Raw genomic sequence first — 18,763 nt, 5'->3', positions numbered from 1 at the left:
TTTAACAAGCATTTGCAATGCAATAGATCTCGCATTTATAAGAGTTTGAGCTATTGGCATTGTAAAATTACAATGCCTTTTATTTATGTTTTGGTTTTAAAACAAATAAAAGGCATTGTCATTTACAATGTTAGTAGCATAAACTCGCATAAAAGCAGTGTGTGGAGTGCAGCAGTGTGCGGCGTGCAGCAGTGTGTGGCATGCAGCAGTGTGCGGCGTGCAGCAGTGTTTCGTGTAGCACTGTGAGGCATGCAGCACTGTGTGGCGTGCAGCGGCGTGCAGCAGTGTGCGGCATGCAGCAGTGAGTAATGCAGCAGTGTGTGGTGTGCAGCAGTGTGCGGCGTGCAGCAGTGTGTGGCGTGCAGCAGTGTGTGGCATGCAGCAGTGTTTCGTGTAGCGTTGTGCGGCGTGCAGCAGTGTGTGGCGTGCAGCAGTGTGTGGCATGCAGCAGTGTGTGGTGTGCAGCAGTGTGTGGCGTGTAGCAGTGTGCGGCGTGCAGCAGTGTGCGGCGTGCAGCAGTGTGTGGCATGCAGCAGTGTGTGGTGTGCAGCAGTGTGAGGCGTGCAGCAGTGTGAGGCGTGCAGCAGTGTGCGGCGTGCAGCATTGTGAGGCGTGCAGCAGTGTGAGGTGTGCAGCAGTGTGTGTCGTGCAGCAGTGTGTGGCGTGCAGCAGTGTGTGGCGTGCAGCAGTGTGTGGCGTGCAGCAGTGTGAGGCGTGCAGCAGTGTGAGGCGTGCAGCAGTGTTTCGTGTAGCAGTGTGAGGCGTGCAGCAGTGTGCGGCATGCAGCAGTGTGAGGCATGCAGCAGTGTGCGGCATGCAGCAGTGTGAGGCGTGCAGCAGTGTGAGGCGTGCAGCAGTGTGAGGCGTGCAGCAGTGTGTGGTGTGCAGCAGTGTGTGGCGTGCAGCAGTGTGTGGCGTGCAGCAGTGTGTGGCGTGCAGCAGTGTGTGGCGTGCAGCGGTGTGTGGCGTGCAGCAGTGTGTGGCGTGCAGCGGTGTGAGGCGTGCAGCGGTGTGAGGCGTGCAGTAGTGTTTCATTTAGCAGTGTGAGGCATGCAGCAGTGTGCGGCGTGCAGCAGCGTGAGGCGTGCAGCAGTGTGAGGCGTGCAGCAGAGTGAGGCGTGCAGCAGTGTGTGGCGTGCAGCAGTGTATGGCGTGAAGCAGTGTGTGGCGTGCAGCAGTGTGAGGCGTGCAGCAGTGAGGCATGCAGCAGTGTTTCGTGTAGCAGTGTGAGGCGTGCAGCAGTGTGCGGCGTGCAGCAGTGTGCAGCAGTGTGAGGCGTGCAGCAGTGTGTGGCGTGCAGCAGTGTGTGGCGTGCAGCAGTGTGTGGCGTGCAGCAGTGTGTGGCGTGCAGCAGTGTAAGGCGTGCAGCAGTGTAAGGTGTGCAGCAGTGTGAGGCGTGCAGCAGTGTGAGGCGTGCAGCAGTGTGAGGCGTGCAGCAGTGTGTGGCGTGCAGCAGTGTGTGGCGTGCAGCAGTGTGTGGCATGCAGCAGTGTGAGGCGTGAAGCAGTGTGTGGCGTGCAGCAGTGTGAGGCGTGCAGCAGTGTGCGGCGTGCAGCAGTGTGCAGCAGTGTGAGGCGTGCAGCAGTGTGTGGCGTGCAGCAGTGTGCGGCGTGCAGCAGTGTGCGGCGTGCAGCAGTGTGCGGCGTGCAGCAGTGTGAGGCGTGCAGCAGTGTGAGGCGTGCAGCAGTGTGTGGCGTGCAGCAGTGTGTGGCTTGCAGCAGTGTGTGGCGTGCAGCAGTGTGTGGCGTGCAGCAGTGTGTGGCGTGCAGCAGTGTGTGGCGTGCAGCAGTGTGTGGCGTGCAGCAGTGTGAGGCGTGCAGCAGTGTGCGGCATGCAGCAGTGTGCGGCGTGCAGCAGTGTGAGGCGTGCAGCAGTGTGAGGCGTGCAGCAGTGTGAGGCGTGCAGCAGTGTGCGGCGTGCAGCAGTGTGCGGCGTGCAGCAGTGTGAGGCATGCAGCAGTGTGAGGCGTGCAGCAGTGTGAGGCGTGCGGCATGCAGCAGTGTGCGGCGTGCAGCAGTGTGAGCCGTGCAGCAGTGTGAGGCGTGCAGCAGTGTGAGGCGTGCAGCAGTGTGAGGCGTGCAGCAGTGTGCGGCGTGCAGCAGTGTGAGGCGTGCAGCAGTGTGAGGCGTGCAGCAGTGTGAGGCGTGCAGCAGTGTGAGGCGTGCAGCAGTGTGAGGCGTGCAGCAGTGTGAGGTGTGCAGCAGTGTGAGGCATGCAGCAGTGTGAGGCATGCAGCAGTGTTTCGTGTAGCAGTGTGAGGCGTGTAACAGTGTGCGGCGTGCAGCAGTGTGCGGCGTGCAGCAGTGTGAGGCGTGCAGCAGTGTGAGGCATGCAGCAGTGTGTGGCATGCAGCAGTGTGTGGCATGCAGCAGTGTGTGGCATGCAGCAGTGTGTGGCGTGCAGCAGTGTGAGGTGTGCAGCAGTGTGTGGCGTGCAGCAGTGTGTGGCGTGCAGCAGTGTGAGGCATGCAGCAGTGTGAGGCATGCAGCAGTGTTTCGTGTAGCAGTGTGAGGCGTGCAACAGTGTGCGGCGTGCAGCAGTGTGCGGCGTGCAGCAGTGTGCGGCGTGCAGCAGTGTGTGGCGTGCAGCAGTGTGAGGCATGCAGCAGTGTTTCGTGTAGCAGTGTGAGGCGTGCAACAGTGTGCGGCGTGCAGCAGTGTGCGGCGTGCAGCAGTGTGAGGCGTGCAACAGTGTGTGGCGTTCAGCAGTGTGAGGCATGCAGCAGTGTGTGGCGTGCAGCAGTGTGTGGCGTGCAGCAGTATGCGGCGTGCAGCAGTGTGCGGCGTGCAGCAGTGTGTGGCGTGCAGCAGTGTGTGGCGTGCAGCAGTGTGCGGCGTGCAGCATTGTGTGGCATGCAGCAGTGTGTGGCATGCAGCAGTGTGAGGCATGCAGCAGTGTTTCGTGTAGCAGTGTGAGGCGTGCAACAGTGTGCGGCGTGCAGCAGTGTGCGGCGTGCAGCAGTGTGCGGCGTGCAGCAGTGTGAGGCGTGCAACAGTGTGTGGCGTTCAGCAGTGTGAGGCATGCAGCAGTGTGTGGCGTGCAGCAGTGTGTGGCGTGCAGCAGTATGCGGCGTGCAGCAGTGTGCGGCATGCAGCAGTGTGTGGCGTGCAGCAGTGTGCGGCGTGCAGCAGTGTGAGTCGTGCAGCATTGTGAGGCGTGCAGCAGTGTGTGGCGTGCAGCAGTATGCGGCGTGCAGCAGTGTGCGGCGTGCAGCAGTGTGTGGCGTGCAGCAGTGTGCGGCGTGCAGCAGTGTGAGTCGTGCAGCATTGTGAGGCGTGCAGCAGTGTGTGGCGTGCAGCAGTGTGCGGCGTGCAGCAGTGTGAGGCGCGCAGCAGTGTGAGGCGCGCAGCAGTGTGAGGCGCGCAGCAGTGTGTGGCGTGCAGCAGTGTGTGGCGTGCAGCAGTGTGAGGCGTGCAGCAGTGTGCGGCGTGCAGCAGTGTGCGACATGCAGCAGTGTGAGGCGTGCAGCAGTGTGAGGCGTGCAGCAGTGTTTCGTGTAGCAGTGTGAGGCGTGCAGCAGTGTGCGGCGTGCAGCAGTGTGTAATGCAGCAGTGTGTAATGCAGCAGTGTGCGCAGCAGTGTGTGGCGTGCGGTAGTGTGCGGCGTGCACCAGTGTGTGGCGTGCAGCAGTGTGTGGCGTGGTTTGTAAACAACAAGAAAAGCGGACATCAAAGGAAGGGTGGGAGGGAACAAGCATATGGGGTGTGAGTTATAACGAAAGTTAATTGTTGGAAGAGGGGATGCAGGAAGTGAGGCTGAGCGCGCGCTGGCGAAAGCAGTCTGCTGCTTTCAAGTCCGATGCCAGATGCCAGCTTCGCGCTTGAATGCCTCACATGCACTGGCCATAAACTGCATTCCTAAGGTCTTGTGCCCCTTACTAAATTTCTCTGAATGCGTGAGGCAGCGCACGCGCAGGAAGTAGCTGGTGGCAAATGGAATGCGCGTGGTTGTGCGCGTAACCGCCACCCGATCCGCCTGGGAAGCCTTTGGGAGCATTTTCTGAAGCCCCTACATAAGTCTCGCTGGGCGATCGCTTACGCGATAGCCAGGCGAGACCTAAAAAGTACGACAGTGGTTATGCTTGGCATTTCTAATAAGAATGTATTTCTACCCAAACAAACCTTTTTTAGTAACATTTGGATTATGAAAGACTGGGGAAAAAACATAACATTCTAAGTTATACCCAGTGCTTAGTTAGACTCAATGGGGGTCATGGCACTTATTTTTGGGGACTGGTGTTTATTTTTCATCCTAAAACATTTACCAAGAGCAAGAGAGAGAAAAATACACAAATCGGAAAGACAGAGGAACAGAAAGACGTAAACACCGTCACCAAGGGAGAAAGCAGGAACCTGCAAAAATGAGAATGAGGCAGGGGATGTCTGGCAGTGGGTTAAATTGGCCAGAGGTGGATTCGGGATTACACAGCCTTGGTATATTCTATTCTGCGTGCTGACATTGAATAGCACCTTTTAAGATTCTGAGTGGTGCTTTGGGCACCGGTACTCATTATTTTACAAAATAAGCCCTGACCCATGCAGCTCTTTTCATACATCACTGTACTAAATTAGGATTGTGAACTTCAAGTAACAAAATAATCTTTGTGACAGAAGCAGTAGCCCACTCAGCTAGCCACTTAAAATACAGTTCTGGGATCTGCATGGCACATGTCCTCTGCAGCAGGCACATTAACCATCTGTGTTACTTTATTGTGAGTCCAAACTGCGAGTAGACAAAACTTCAATGTCTCCTGAAGGAACATTAATCACCAGACATGTTGACAGTTTTACTCTGCAGCAGGTGCTTTGCAACCCATAAGTAATTTCTAAATACCGCGCCCCCTAGCTCAGTGCCCGGTGCGGCTGCACTAGTCGCCCAGCCCTAAAGCCGGCCCTCGCAATAGATACCACGAAAACTATAAAGTAAAAAGACAGTGAGAAAATCAATTTGGTACGCAACCGCGAGGACAAATGTGGAAGCTTGCACCAATGCTGCGAGTGCTACACTTGATCTATATTTAATGGAAGCTTGCACTTATGCTGAGCATCATAATAATAAATAATAATAATAATACAGCATTTTGTAGAGCGCGAACAGCTACCTCACAAGGAGGTGTCCCGGCGCTGAAGACCGCTGGGGAACCCGTCCTGGCTTTCCCTGTGAGATGGTCCCTTTCTGGGTATCTCCAAGGTGAAACCAGGCATCCCCGGCGTCTGTGGGGGGCCGTTGTAGAGATGAGGCAAGCTTAATGCCCAGAGTTGCCGAGTGTGTTCCTGGTTAGAGTAGGTACCGAGGCGAGAATTATCGAGTCCATTTTGACCCTGGTCCACGACCCCGCTGCGTCGGGAATTGAACCCTGGTCCCTGGCCGAATCTCTGCTTGCGGGTCTGCCGCCTCTAACCAGTGAGCCACACCTCTCCACATAATGCACTTGGTTTGTCTTTAATTGAAGCTTATATTGATGCTGCGCCTGTTTTGTCCAAAACACAGTATGGCACGGATGTTGCCCACTCTTACTATGGGCTGTTAATGAGGTAGGCTTCCAAGTATGCAGCCTGTGCAGTGACTGTTCCCTGTGCAATGTAAACTGCTGCAGTCTCTGTTGAATTTCTCGGCGAGTACATAAACACCTTTGTTCTCTACAGATCTCACTCTGGCCCTTTTCTCACCGCCTCTCAATAAAACTGCAACAGAAATGTGTTGAAACCGAACCTTCATCATATCTCACTCAGCTCTTGCCCATCATTCCGCTTCAGTTTAAATGGCGTTCTTGAATGTTGGCATCGACAATGCTCACCACCCCCCCCCCCCCTTTCCCCCGGCCATGCCAGTCAGGCCTTTTCTGTTTTCAGGCAAAAATGCAGTATAGGTGCATTGCCTCGCCCATCTGAGCTCTACCTAGCCAGAGTTTGTCAAAAGTGAGATAACTCACTGGCAAGTACCACAATACATATATTATTTGTAAGCAGGAGGTCACCTTTTTATTACTTAGGCCACAATAATGGTATTTAACAATGTCTTCTTTATCCCAGCTCTCCCTCCAAAAGAAATGTTCTTTACTACAAAGCTGGTCAATTGGCAAATACATTTCTTTCTCTTCCTGCTTCCGCATCTCTCTCTTTACACTCCCCAAACGTTGCATGTTTAAATAAATGTAATATTTACTCATAGTCAAGGCCACTGGAATTATGTAATTCTGGTGCTGCAGCATTTTCTGCATATTATAGATTTGCCACATAATCCATCATGTGCTGCATAATTTGTAGATGTTAACAACAAAAAGAACTGTTTCTAGCTTAAATAGATCAAACGTTACTAAAATTGCGGTAACTGTGTTGTCGCACAGCAGAAGACCCAATGCAAAGGTTGATTGGTCATTGTTCAGTTTCCTATTACTATTTCGATGCTAAACTGGTATAAATGAGGTGAAACCTTTGTCCAGACAGTGTTAACAGGTGATCAAAAGGACAAAAAATAAGAAATACCACCACAACATGTACTGCATTAGGTTGCAATATTTGCCTTTCTTGCCACATAATTTAGTCAACCCTGCCGTATAATTCGTGTGGCCCTGCCCATAGAGAACTTGATGTACGTTATTTGTCGCACAGCCGGAGTGCAGCACGCACAGTTCTATAAAGAGGTGGTTAAATATAGGAGTTTGTAAGGCGCCACAGACATGAAGACATTCAGTTGTATCTAGCATGAACTATTCCGTAAAATATGGGAAACGGTGTTTCACCAGGGAAGACTGAATCAGGAGCCCCTCCACGTCTCAATATTTTCCTTGTTATCACTGCATCTTCAGTCAAGCTTCTGCAAGCAAAAAAATGACGCATCTCCAAATTTTGTAAACTTTGCGCAAATATTGTTATCAGGGAGGCCAGGGCACCAATAATCGTCTGAGAGTGTTTTCCTCCGAGCTTCATTTTTTTAATAAATGTGTTTATTGGCATTTTCTAAAACAATTACAATCACAAACGAAACAAGCATTGGCATAGCCAATAGGTCTCGCCTTTGGGACCTTATAAGTGTTTAGCCATGCAGCAGTTGCATAACTAAATACTTCTAAGGTCCCAAAAGCGAGACCTACTGGCTATGCCAAGCGGCCGTGCGGCCGTGAAAGTGATCGCGATCAAACATCAAAGCGGCCGTGTGGCCGTAAAAGTGAAAGTAATCGCGGTCAAGCGCAGCGCGCAAGCCCGCACACATGCACTGTAGCTCTAGGCTGGCCTGGTAGCACTTTTTGGAGCCCTCTCAATAAGTCTCGCCAGACCAGCGCATGCGCTGGGTCAGGCGAGACCTAAAAAGCAGTGCATTAGTCATAATCGTATTGTCGGAACTAATCAGAATGCCATTACATGTTACAATCCTACAGAAGCAGTCGCATCATTCTGGGGACACAATCAGGTAATTGACAGTAGCATAAAAAGACAACAAAATGATCCACAATTCGGGGCAGCTCCGTATAACCAAGTAGTATTCGTGCCTCCTGACATCGACTGGTTTCACTATTATGGTTTTTATTCATCATCTACAGCAGAGGTAAGCCACCGCACATAAGGTTCCCAGATGTCTTTCGGCGTGATCTGGTAATTGGTCAGCTGTGCGCTACAGTACGTCACACTCGTTGTCCAATCCTGTACCGTAGGAGGTCTAGCTGCCCCCTAGTGTATAGCTACCTGTCTTTTCGCCATTAAGAGTAGTATTTCAGGCAGCTTGCGCATTTTAGGTGGGATTGTCTCAAGGACCCCAAGCAGAGTTGTCAGTGGTGTGCAGGGGAGAACCAACCCAGTAATATCGTTTATTTGACTCAGCACGGTCAGCCAGAAATTCGCAATTGGTCTGCACTGCCATGCTAAATGCAGGAAGGTCACTCTGGGAGCACCGCAGCGTCAGCAGCCGTCATCATCGCGGAGCCCCATTTTGTGCAGTTGGATGGGTGTACGGTATAGGCGGTGTAGGTACTTAAAATGTATCAGCCGAAGACGGTAATTGGGTGTCAAGCGCTCCAGTTGCTTACAGCCTAAGGACCATTGTTGATCTGTAATAGTTATACCTAGCTCCATCTCCCACGCCCCACGTGAAGCCGGGATAAATCCTCCGAGCTTCTTAACATAAATCCACACACCAACCATACACTCGCTTTGACAAAGTGATGTAAGTATTAGAGCTACCAAACCAGGTCACTAGCTTTCCTTCTAGCAATAACTATGCCCCAAAGATTACTCCCCCTTTAATATGAAACTCTCCAAATGTCACTTGCACATAAGTCATCACATTAGTCTTGTGGTAGGCCTCCATACCTTCATTCATTATTTCAATCAAATGCTCAATATTTTGGCTCAAATAGTCATGGCACGAGGTGTATTTCATAGTTTCATAATATGTTTTTCACTGATATTGTGCAAATTCTCACGAGGCATAAATCAGGAAGAAGCATGTTAGTGCAGCACATGTGTGATCTATTTTAGCGTGATCAGCAAGCAACCTGTAGCAAGGTATCCGCTATAGCATTTCATATTCTTGGCTATACATTTACCTTTGTCAGGCTCCCCCCCTTCTTGTTTAAAATGGCCACTATTGAAATGCATATACACACACCTCCTTCCTTGAACTTTAAAAGGTGAATTTGTAATTCAGCTTCTTGTTTGTGGGGAATAAAAGATAAATGCCCCCATCTCTTGGATGGAGAGGCCAGCGTTATCTCCCTGGCTGCAACGTGTTGAAAGCTTTGCTATGCAGTGTTGCCATTTGGCTAAAAGGTTATTCTGTGAACTACACTTGTATTTCCAGGAGCTGGTTCTTTTTACAGCCGAAAACGTCATACCTCTGAGTGAGCTAGGTCAACTCCAGCCCCTTCCTAGAGCACGCAGGAAAAGAAAGAAAACCTTCCCCTCAGCCAAACACACACTGTCTGGTCCAAAATGTGACTCTGAATTGTGCTTCCCAGAAGTGTTCAGTACACTGGCTCATTCACCACAAACAGGGAGACATGGCACTCCTGGCCCCCATGTAAATAAAGCAAAGGGCACTCACCCTGCTTGGCACCAGGGTGGCAACATCAGGGACCCTCACAACAGACCTCTCACCTAATAAGCAAGTACAGCCTGTGCTGCAGCATACAGTCTAGATGGGCTTTATTTGTGTCCAGCATCTGCATCCAATTTAAAAGAGGTTATGTATTTTTGGGACCTGTTCTGAGAAATTTTGGTATGCAGAATTCCAATGAAAGATTTGGCATGTAGAATATCAATTCTGATATAATTAAACTTTCCTGTACACAAAGGAAACTTGAAGTGATGCAATTAACATAATCTGGTACATATAAGGAACTTTTACCCAAACACCTATAAATGAATAGGTTTTTTGTCGAGCCACTATACCCAGTCGGGTTTGGTGCAGTGTCTTCAAAAGCTGCGTCCTCACTCAAAGAGACAATTTTACCAGAAGCAGGCGGCCATTTCCAACACTTGTGTATGTGTCTGAACACAGTTGGTAAAGCTATCCTGCTGAGGAACTCACATGGGTGTGAGTCTTGAACCGTAGTTGTAAAAGCAAAGAACATATTCATAGAGTGATTTAAACACAGGGCAGTTTCCTGATGAGAGGTAGCCCCTGAAAGGCTTGAATGAGCGATTTCAGTGCTACTGAGATGAAACTGATGAAGGACAACCGTCTTCTAATCCCACATCACATCAGCGGGAGTGCACTCAGATAGTTGCAGTTGTCTTAGTACATGTAATATAGATGTTATCTCTCAAATTTACAGCATTAGTAAAGAGATATGACTTGTAATTCATTGATCTTTTTTTTTGATAAACAAGTTTTTTATTGTTTTGAATAGTACAACATAAAAACCATGAGCCTGTCGATCCATCAGCTGACAACAACACTACATGAGAACACACCACATCCCCGCCCCCCCCCCGAAACCCCTCTCCCGCCCCCTCCCCCCCAGACCGCCCGTTCATAATACATTACCCAACCATTTCCCCCAGACCTTGCGGTATTTCTTGTGGCAACCTCGTGCCTGGCAGAGAGTCCGTTCCTGTGCCGCACACCAGTCCACACCGGTGCTCCATTTGGCCAAGCTAGGTGGCTGCGGTTGTTTCCAGGGTAATTCATTGATCTTACGGCACCGTGCAACCCCATCACAGCTGTCAGCACCCTATCCACATATTTTCCATTTGGAAATGAAAATGCAGAGGCCGAAGTTTACTCTCCCTTTGCAGGTCCCATCACTTTTCACATTCACAGCCAATCACACAGGGTAACAAATTGTGCCCTGCCTCATTATTACTAATAAGGCAGGTCATTTTGTAATCCCCTGTGAGCGGATAATTTGTAATGTGATCTATTACTACATAGGTTACATTTCAATAGCATACTCATTGCACACCTGGTAAATGCAATGGGCAATTGACATAGCGTCAATGGAAAGTCCCCAAACCGGTTCCTGTTAGCCTCCCCGCCCCCCAACAGACATTTTGTGTCTCCTATGCCCATGCACAAACATGCTGATTACATGATACGCATAGCCAAATAATCAGGGATTACCCAAAATTACACCTGCATAGTACATTCAGCCCTATTCATAATTTATCCAGAAGTTCATATATAGCTGTACCCAATGTAAGATAAATAGTTTTCTAATCAGTGCTGGATTAAACCTTGTGGCGGTCCCTGGGCAGCCGAAATTTCGCCCCCCCCTTGCAATTTATCTCCTAATGCATTTTTAATTTTACCAACCAACAATTTTAATAAACCAATTTTATTACACAAAACTAAACAATAACAATTATTCATGTTATTAAACAAAAATTAATTGGAAACAAGTTAAGAAAGCTTGATTGTAAATTTTCTTTCAAGATCAAATCAATGTTAATTAGATCCGTTGTCGCGGGCCCCTAAAAGGAGTTTGGCCCATAGGCCGGTGCCTACTTTGCCTATTTGGTAATCCGGAACTGTTTCTAATTTTCTGAATATATTTTCCATTCTAGGTTTTTACAGTCAGTCTGTTGGATAAAGTATTCAGCAGCGAGCAGTCCCCTGTGGACCACTGCCAGAGCGCGTGGCTACAGGCACGCCTGACAATCCAGAACAATCAGCTGCAGCTGAAGACCCCCATGTCCCAATCAGAGTATGCGCTGACAGATGAGCATGTACGCAGCCTAGAAAATATTTGGCACCAACCAGCGACAACCATTTACATTGGAGGAACTCCAGGTAATGAATTTCTGTGTTTAGTAAATGGTTGGCAACTAATGTGGACAGCAAACATTTCATTCTGGTTTTGATAAATCAAGAGATTCTTTTCATCGATTGGGTTCAGTCCTCTGTGTGAACTCAGGTGAGCACCTGAACTGATTGTGTACACTTGTTTTGAAATTTGTTTGAAATCCAAACAATTCAAAACCATTACTGTGCAAAAAACATGTAGACATTCAAGTCTGGTGTTGACCAGTTCCTGAACTCTAGGGCACAAACAAATATATATGGGCCAAAGTACCCTCTGCCATACATTATAAGGACATTGCAAGTCACTAAGGGGTTCCATGACCATTTAGAAGAATGAAGTTGAAGGCCGAGTTCCTTCATAAGGTTGTGGAAGTCTGAGGTGACTTGCAATGTCCTTGTAATGCACAACAGGGGGGTATTTTAGGCCTTATAATACCTAGTTACACCATTACATTTTCCTCAAAATGTGTAAAATTTTCAGTTTGCTGTGCTTTCATGTGAAAGAGATAAGATGTTTGCAAACATGAAGAATTAAAGTAGAATCTCTGTTGGAAAACTAAATACACCAAAAAGCAGTTAGATACTTGTTTAAAAAATATATTAAAATCAGTTTCATAAAAGTCAGATTTTAAAAACCATTTTAGCTCAGAATGTGCAGAAAGAAACAGATATGATATATTTCCTACAATACACGGATTCTGCACTCCCTGTATTAAAAACATGTTTCTAATTTCTTTTTAATGGGCAACTTGTGACGTGCCCTGTTGCTTATTATATATAAATCATGTAGCCGCTCAGCTGTAATAACAATACAGTTGAGTTCTGACGTAAAAATACCTGCTGCTAGACTCAGCAGCCAAGGGAAAAGGCAGGTCACGGAGCATAATTAAAGCATATTTTTAAAGAATGAACACAACACCTTTCTTTTCTATCTCCTGCTCTATTTACTAGCTGTACAGTGACAAGCAAAAAGGGCGTATTATGGCAACGTTTATTTTTTGCTCTCCTTAGGGAATTGTAGAAAAGGTAGAATCTTTTTGCATTTTTCTACACATTCCAACCTACTGCACTTTTTATTTTAAATACCTACTTCTATTAAACCAATTCTAATATCTTTTTGCAACAAATATCTAACAGCTCTTTTGAGGTGTTTAATTTTAATCTAGATTTTATATTTCTTCCTTCATGTTTACAAACATGCTGTCTCTTTTATATGAAAGAGCTGCACAAAAAGTATTTCCGTGGTTTATGGGAAAGGTGATGGTGTGACCATGTATTATAAGGAATAAAGTACTGCCTGCTGTACATAATAAAGATATTGCAAGTCACCTCAGAGTTCCTTAACTCTAGAAAGAACCTCAGCCTTCTGCCTCATTCTTCTGTATGGTCATAGACCTCCTTGGTGACTTGTAATATCGTTTAATGTTCGACAGGGGTACCTTACCCACATATAATTACCTAAAGCATGGGGGAAAAAACATGTTGTCATAAAAATCTATTTTCAGTCAGTGTTCATCTATAAAAACAGAAGCGAAGAGGGAAAAATCATGCTTCCTTTTCGTTTTTTGAAGTGCAGCTTCAATTATGCTTTGTGACCTGTCTTTCCCTTCAGCTGCTAGCTATGACAGCAGGCATTATGACTTCGGAACTCAACTGTAACAGCGTATTATAGGTGAGCAGCTACCTCATTTCTTTATTACAGGCTACTAGGTGCGTCACATGCCGCCTGTAATAAGGAAATCAGAGATGGACTTTTATTCAGGAATTGCAGCCTCAAATTTATTATAATGTAATGTGGATTTGTAGAGTGCAAAACTTGTCACCCGTGAGGGTATCCAGGCGCTGAGTAGGTTCCGCCAGAAGAATCAGTTGAAGAGCCAGGTTTTCAGTTTCTGGCAGGAATCCATAAGTGACATGGCTGACCTGATGTACTGTGGGGGGGGCATTTCAGGATTTAGCTGTCAGATAAGCGATTGCCCTTCCTCCTGTCTTGCTTCTATGGATACGGGAGTGTAGGTGAGCACGAGTGATGCAGAGCGGAGGTTCCTGGTTGGTTAGTGGAAGTGTAGATGATGGTTGAGGTAGGTGGGACCCTAGTTGTGAAGTGCCTTGTAGGTGTGGGGAGGATCTTGAGCTGCAGCATTCATGAATGGGGAGCAAGTGTAGTTTTGGGAGGTGAGATGTGATGTGCGTGCGGCAGGAGAGGTTGGGTATTATTCTGGCGGCAGCGTTTTGAGTGGTTTACTACTTGTGAAGCAGGTATGCAGAGATGCCGTAGTAGAGGGTGTTGCCGTAGTCAAGTCTGCTTGTGATGAGGGCCTGGGTGATGGTCTTTCTGGCGTCAGGGGTGAGCCATTTGATACTTTTTCTGAACATGCAAACTATATGTAAGTAGGTGGAGGTAACGGCTTTGATTTCATGTCTGATGGCGAGGTAGGTGTCCAGGATGATGCCCAAGTTTCTGGCCTGGTTGTAGGGTGAGGGGTGGGGCCTAGTTCTGTGGACCACCAGGTGGAGTCCCAGGGTGAGGTATTGTTGCTGAATATCAGTTCTTCCATCTTGTATGCTTTGAGCTTGAGGTAGTTGTCTCTCATCAAGTTGGCCACATTAGTCATGCACATTTTGAAATTACTTTTGATGGTGTTGGTGTCTTCTGAGAGGGATAGGATAAGTTGGGCGTTGTCGGCATAAGAGATGATGTTGAGTCCGTGGATGTGAATTATGCTTGCTGGAGGAGTCATGTATACGTTGAAGAGAGTGGGGATGAGTGAAGTGTCTTGCGGTACTGTGCAGATGAGTTCCTTGCGTTCTAAGGTGAACGGAGGGAGCCTGACCAGTTGCGTTCTTCCGGTAAGGAAGGAGGCTATCTACTTAAGAGCTGGTCCTTGGATTCTGGTTTTGTGGAGTCTGGAAAAGGGTGTGTTGTGGAAGACAGTGCCGAAGGTGATGGAGAGGTCCAGGAGGATGAGTGCTACAGTGTGGCCTCCCTCTAGTATGGTGTGAATGTCATCTATAGCTGTGATGAGGACTGTCTCAGTGTTGTGGTTTTAGCAGAAACCTGACTGTGAGCAGTCCAGGAATTCGTGGTGTTCGGGATTGTGGTAGAGCTGATGGTGGATGGCCTTTTCTAAGACTTTGGCTGGGAAGGGGAGCAAGGAGATGGGTCAGTAGTTCCTGAGGACTTTGGGGTCCACAGTTTGGTTTCTTGAGGAGCAAGGTGACCTCTGAGTGTTTCCAGGCATCCAGGAAAGCGGCTATAGCAATGTAGGTGTTTGATGGTTGTGAGTGCCATGCTTACCATGGGTCTCCCTAGGTTGAAGAAACAGTAGGGGTATGGATCCGCGGGGCACCCCCCAAGTGGATAGATGACGTTGCAGCTGATGTATCTTCGTTCATCATCGGGGTCCACTCTGAGTGGAGTGACCTTAGTGGTGGAGGTCAGAGGTGAGTAGGATGTGGTTGGGGGTGAAATTGGCAGTATGTTTTAGATCTCTTGTCATGTAAGAAGTCAGAGAGTTGGTTGCAGAGTCCTTCTGACCAGGTGATGGAATAAATAAATGTAAATACAGTATTTGTAAATCGTGAACAATTGCCCAAAGGCGTCAAGGCGCTGGGGGCAGTCGGAAAGATTAAGCAATCTATTGCCCTGAGTCACATGGTGCTGGGATGACCTGCCGCCGGTGGTGGGGATCGAACCTGTGAGCTCTTGTGTTCTGACATCAGTCGCTCTGGCCAGTTGGAGGCAGTCGCGGCCAGCATGACTTGCGGGTGGGGTTTGAGGGGGGGTGGCATGGGAGTTCTTGCAGGGGGTAATTCAAAAATAAAATAAACGTACCTTCACGGGTCCCGCTTTGTCTCTCCTGGCATGCTGTCCTGCCTCCAGCAGGAATAGGAAACAGGCAGCCTCCCTCCCAGCCCCACAAGAAAAATAAAATGTGAATGTTATCATTTTATTTTTCAGTATTCTCCGGTGCTCTAATGGTGCGAACGGGGCAGGTCTATTCTGACAGCAGAGCAGGAGGAGCAGTGGAGAGCACACTCTAAAGTTGGAATGACTGCTTGGTCGGCTGTCTTGGCCCGGCCAAACAGTCATGAGCACTTTGCATGTTCCTCACCAGGCTGCATTACACAGCGTGGTGGAGAACATGCCCAGTCCCCATCTTAGCACCGTTCCACAATGTTGCATTACAGCCTTGTGTTTGGCTATGGAGAGGAGAGCCTGGGTGCTTCCTGTTCCTGCGCAACTTGTGGATGAAGCCGGCGTTAAGGTAAGTGTTTTTCTTTTTCTTCCCCTTTTTTTTATTTTAAACCCCCCCCTCCCTCCAACCCCCCCCCCCCCCCCCCCCCAACTACTTACCGGTAGCAGCCGCTACTGAGAGTTGCTGAGAATGGGAAGAAACTACGAGCCAATCTGTTCTCAAAGGACTTGGAATTTGCTAGGGCTGACACCACAGACATGGCAGACACCACACCAATCTCAATTGAAAAATTATCTGATCTCGTTCGGAAGAAGCTGAAATAAAGAAATAAAAAAATTGGGATCTCTTGTGCACATTTACAAACCCTGATACTACCACTTATCAATGCCTAGCATGTGTTGGGGTACGGCTTGTGTTAACCACATGCAGGGCTGGGTGTAAGTCTGGAGGCCCCTTGAGCTTTTAGACTTTCACGAACAACATGCTGCATGCAGAGATTCCTGCAGTCGGGTGGGGCTGCAGGTAGGAGGCTCCCGGAGGAATCCACTCAGAAAAGTTGCTCCAAGAATTCAGAATGCTGTGTACAAGTGCCTAATTTATTGCCTGATACTAACAGGACTGAAAGGGAGGGAGAGCAAATAGAAGGAGGAAAAGGGAGAAGACGAAAGTAAATACGATTTTACAACAGGAGGAAGGAGTGAGAAAAATATAACAAGCATTTGCAATGCAATTGGTCTCGCCTTTGGGACCTTATAAGTATTTAGAAATTACAGCACATTATGTTTGGTGCTACAACATCTACTGTTCTTTAATGTGGAAGCTTTGACACTACTAGTCACATTATAGTACTGCATTGAGAAATATTTATTTAAAGTGTTATTTTTGTACAACTGCTAGTTTGAACTCCTATATCTGAAGTGCTTTCATACACAAAATCATACATAATAAACAAGCCAGGTGTTTTCAAATATTTACAACATAAACTGGTAGTATGGGAAGCAAACAGTTCAGAGGAGTACAATCTCTAGAATCAATCCTAAAAAATGTAACCATGTCCAAACACAAACAGTAAAGAAGGAAGAAGCCCAAAATGGGCAGATAGAGAATCCTAAAAAATGTAACCATGTCCAAACACAAACAGTAAAGAAGGAAGAAGCCCAAAATGGGCAGATAGAGTATTTATGTGCATTAAAGCAACATCTGCTATTGAGATCCGAGTGCACACTGCACTCCCTCCTGTTTCTACACAAGTTCCTGGGTATTTGTACATAAAACAAAAAGATATACTAATGACACGATAAACAGGCACACAAAAAGTTTACCCTCGTGTTAGGTCTCCTGCCTCTGTCCAAATATCTCCTCCAATGTAATGCCCGTTAATGCCCTAATAGAACTGTTACACTCCAGATGGATTACCGCCAAAAAGTAATCATGGCGTACAAACACACCTCATACTTAGCACCAAATGTTCCAGCAGCGCTCTAATTGACCTTTGTATCATAGTTAGTTCACCATGGGGCATTTACGAAAGACCAAGTAAAAAACAAAAGCTATTCTTCGAAAGCATAACAGGGCACATGGTAATATAACTGTGACACCGGGGCATTTAGAAACAGAAGATATGATAACATGCTGCACTGGGGCACTAATCAGCATAGGGCACAAGAACATATTTTAACAAGACATTAACAAGTACTGACCATATTGGAAAGGCCGTTCTAACATGGGTGGCGGACCATGGCGAGGGAGAGTGCCCGCAATGCCTGGCTCAGTGCTGGAGGGGCCGGCAAGGGAAGGGGGCTCGGTGCTCTCAAGGTTGAGCTGGGAGGAGGGGACGGGAGGGAAGGATGACTGCTGCTGGCTGTGGGGGTCCTATCAATGCGGGGAAGGGAGAACAGGAAAGAAAAGCAAAATGTCCAAGCTGAAGAGCAGTGCATGCTCTTTAAATGGGCAGCGTGCGGTGTCTGCTAGACCCGCAACGCCCACCGATAGTAGACCTAGAGGCACAGGCATATTGAGGGTAGACTTTCATGTATTTATACTCACATCATCCAAGTCTGTACTCCATGCCTATAGAAGTGCCTACCCAGTGTGTTCTTGTGTTTTGAGTGTCTGCCATTTATTGCAGTTTTATACCTCTACTTGTATCTTGTACGCTTATGTAACTTGCACAAATGCCACTTTTTCCTCTTGTAACGTATAGTTTGCTACCTCTTCTTGTATTTTGTTTGCTTTTGATACATGCACATTTGTCACTTTTGCCTCATGTAATGTAGCGTTTGCTTTTGTAACATGCCCGCTTGTAATTTTCTCCTCATGTAATGCTGCTGTTCCTATTGTGAAGCACTCTGACACCTTCGGGTAAAGTCCGTGCTATATAAAAACGCATAAAATAAATAAATAAATTAAATAAATAAATAAATAAACAAGCAAGCCCCCACTCCTCTATTCTCACCACTGACTGATCAGGGAAGCGAGAGGGGGGGGGGGTACTGGGAGTGAGCAGCGGCGCTACATATGAGCTGGGGTCAGGCAGAGAAAGAGAGCGAGAATAAATAAATAATAAATAAAAAGAGGGGGGTGGGTGCATTTGGAAGCACAATTGGCGGGCGACTCGCTGTGTGTGAACGTTTTGACATTCAATGCCAGCACGAGCAAAGCGCATGCCCCACTGTGTCTACTGTGTGAGCAGAACAATGACATTGTTTTTACCACTACAGCGAAAGCAAAGCGCATGCCCCGTTGTATCTACTATGTGAGCAGAGGGGGATGAGGGAGGGTGCGTATGCATGTGCAGAGGGTGGGGCCCTCTTTGTGTGTTGACATGTTGCGATACAACAGCAGCGCGAGCCAAGCGCATGCTCCGCTGTATCTACTGTGTGAGCAGGACCATGAAAAAATGTTTGATTTACAAGCATGGGCGCAAGCAAGTTCCTGAGCAGGGGACAATGGGAGCATGTGTCCTGCTGTGTCCCACCATGCGTGCCTGCTCGTTCCCGTGGCAATACTCCATGGGAGTTAACCTTTGCAAAAAGGTGGGACGTGCACCAACTATTAGCCATGAGCAGGCTATGATTTTTGAATGACACACACAAAAGCCAATCCAAAGCGGTGGGAGGAGTTAGACCCCACAAAGTACATGCAACAGATCACCTGGTAGCGCAAGAGCTGTCAATGTTCGACCTAAATAATTAACTTTCTGGAAGGAGAGGGGAGAGAGTAAGTGAGGGAAAAACGGAAAAGGCTACTTCACCAACAGTCTTGTCCTCAGCTCCGTCTGGTTGGTGTGGAAGACAGAATGAGCTGCTCTGCTGCTGAAATGC

At 47.9% G+C, this 18,763-nt stretch overlaps 1 protein-coding gene across 1 annotated transcript in view; it reads left to right on the top strand.

Moving 5' to 3' along the window:
- LOC146785097 (growth arrest-specific protein 6-like) overlaps positions 1–18,763 on the top strand; it is a 115,384-nt gene that overhangs the window by 84,544 nt on the left and 12,077 nt on the right. Inside the window, exon 7 of the mRNA XM_085633652.1 lies at positions 11,004–11,229. Coding sequence (XP_085489778.1) covers positions 11,004–11,229 — 226 coding nt within the window. The remainder of the gene's footprint in view (positions 1–11,003; positions 11,230–18,763) is intronic.

This window comes from Triturus cristatus, chromosome 11, assembly GCF_964204655.1.
Source record: "Triturus cristatus chromosome 11, aTriCri1.1, whole genome shotgun sequence".
NCBI classification, from domain to species: Eukaryota; Metazoa; Chordata; class Amphibia; order Caudata; family Salamandridae; genus Triturus; species Triturus cristatus.
This window is presented reverse-complemented; position numbering and strand designations above follow the sequence as displayed.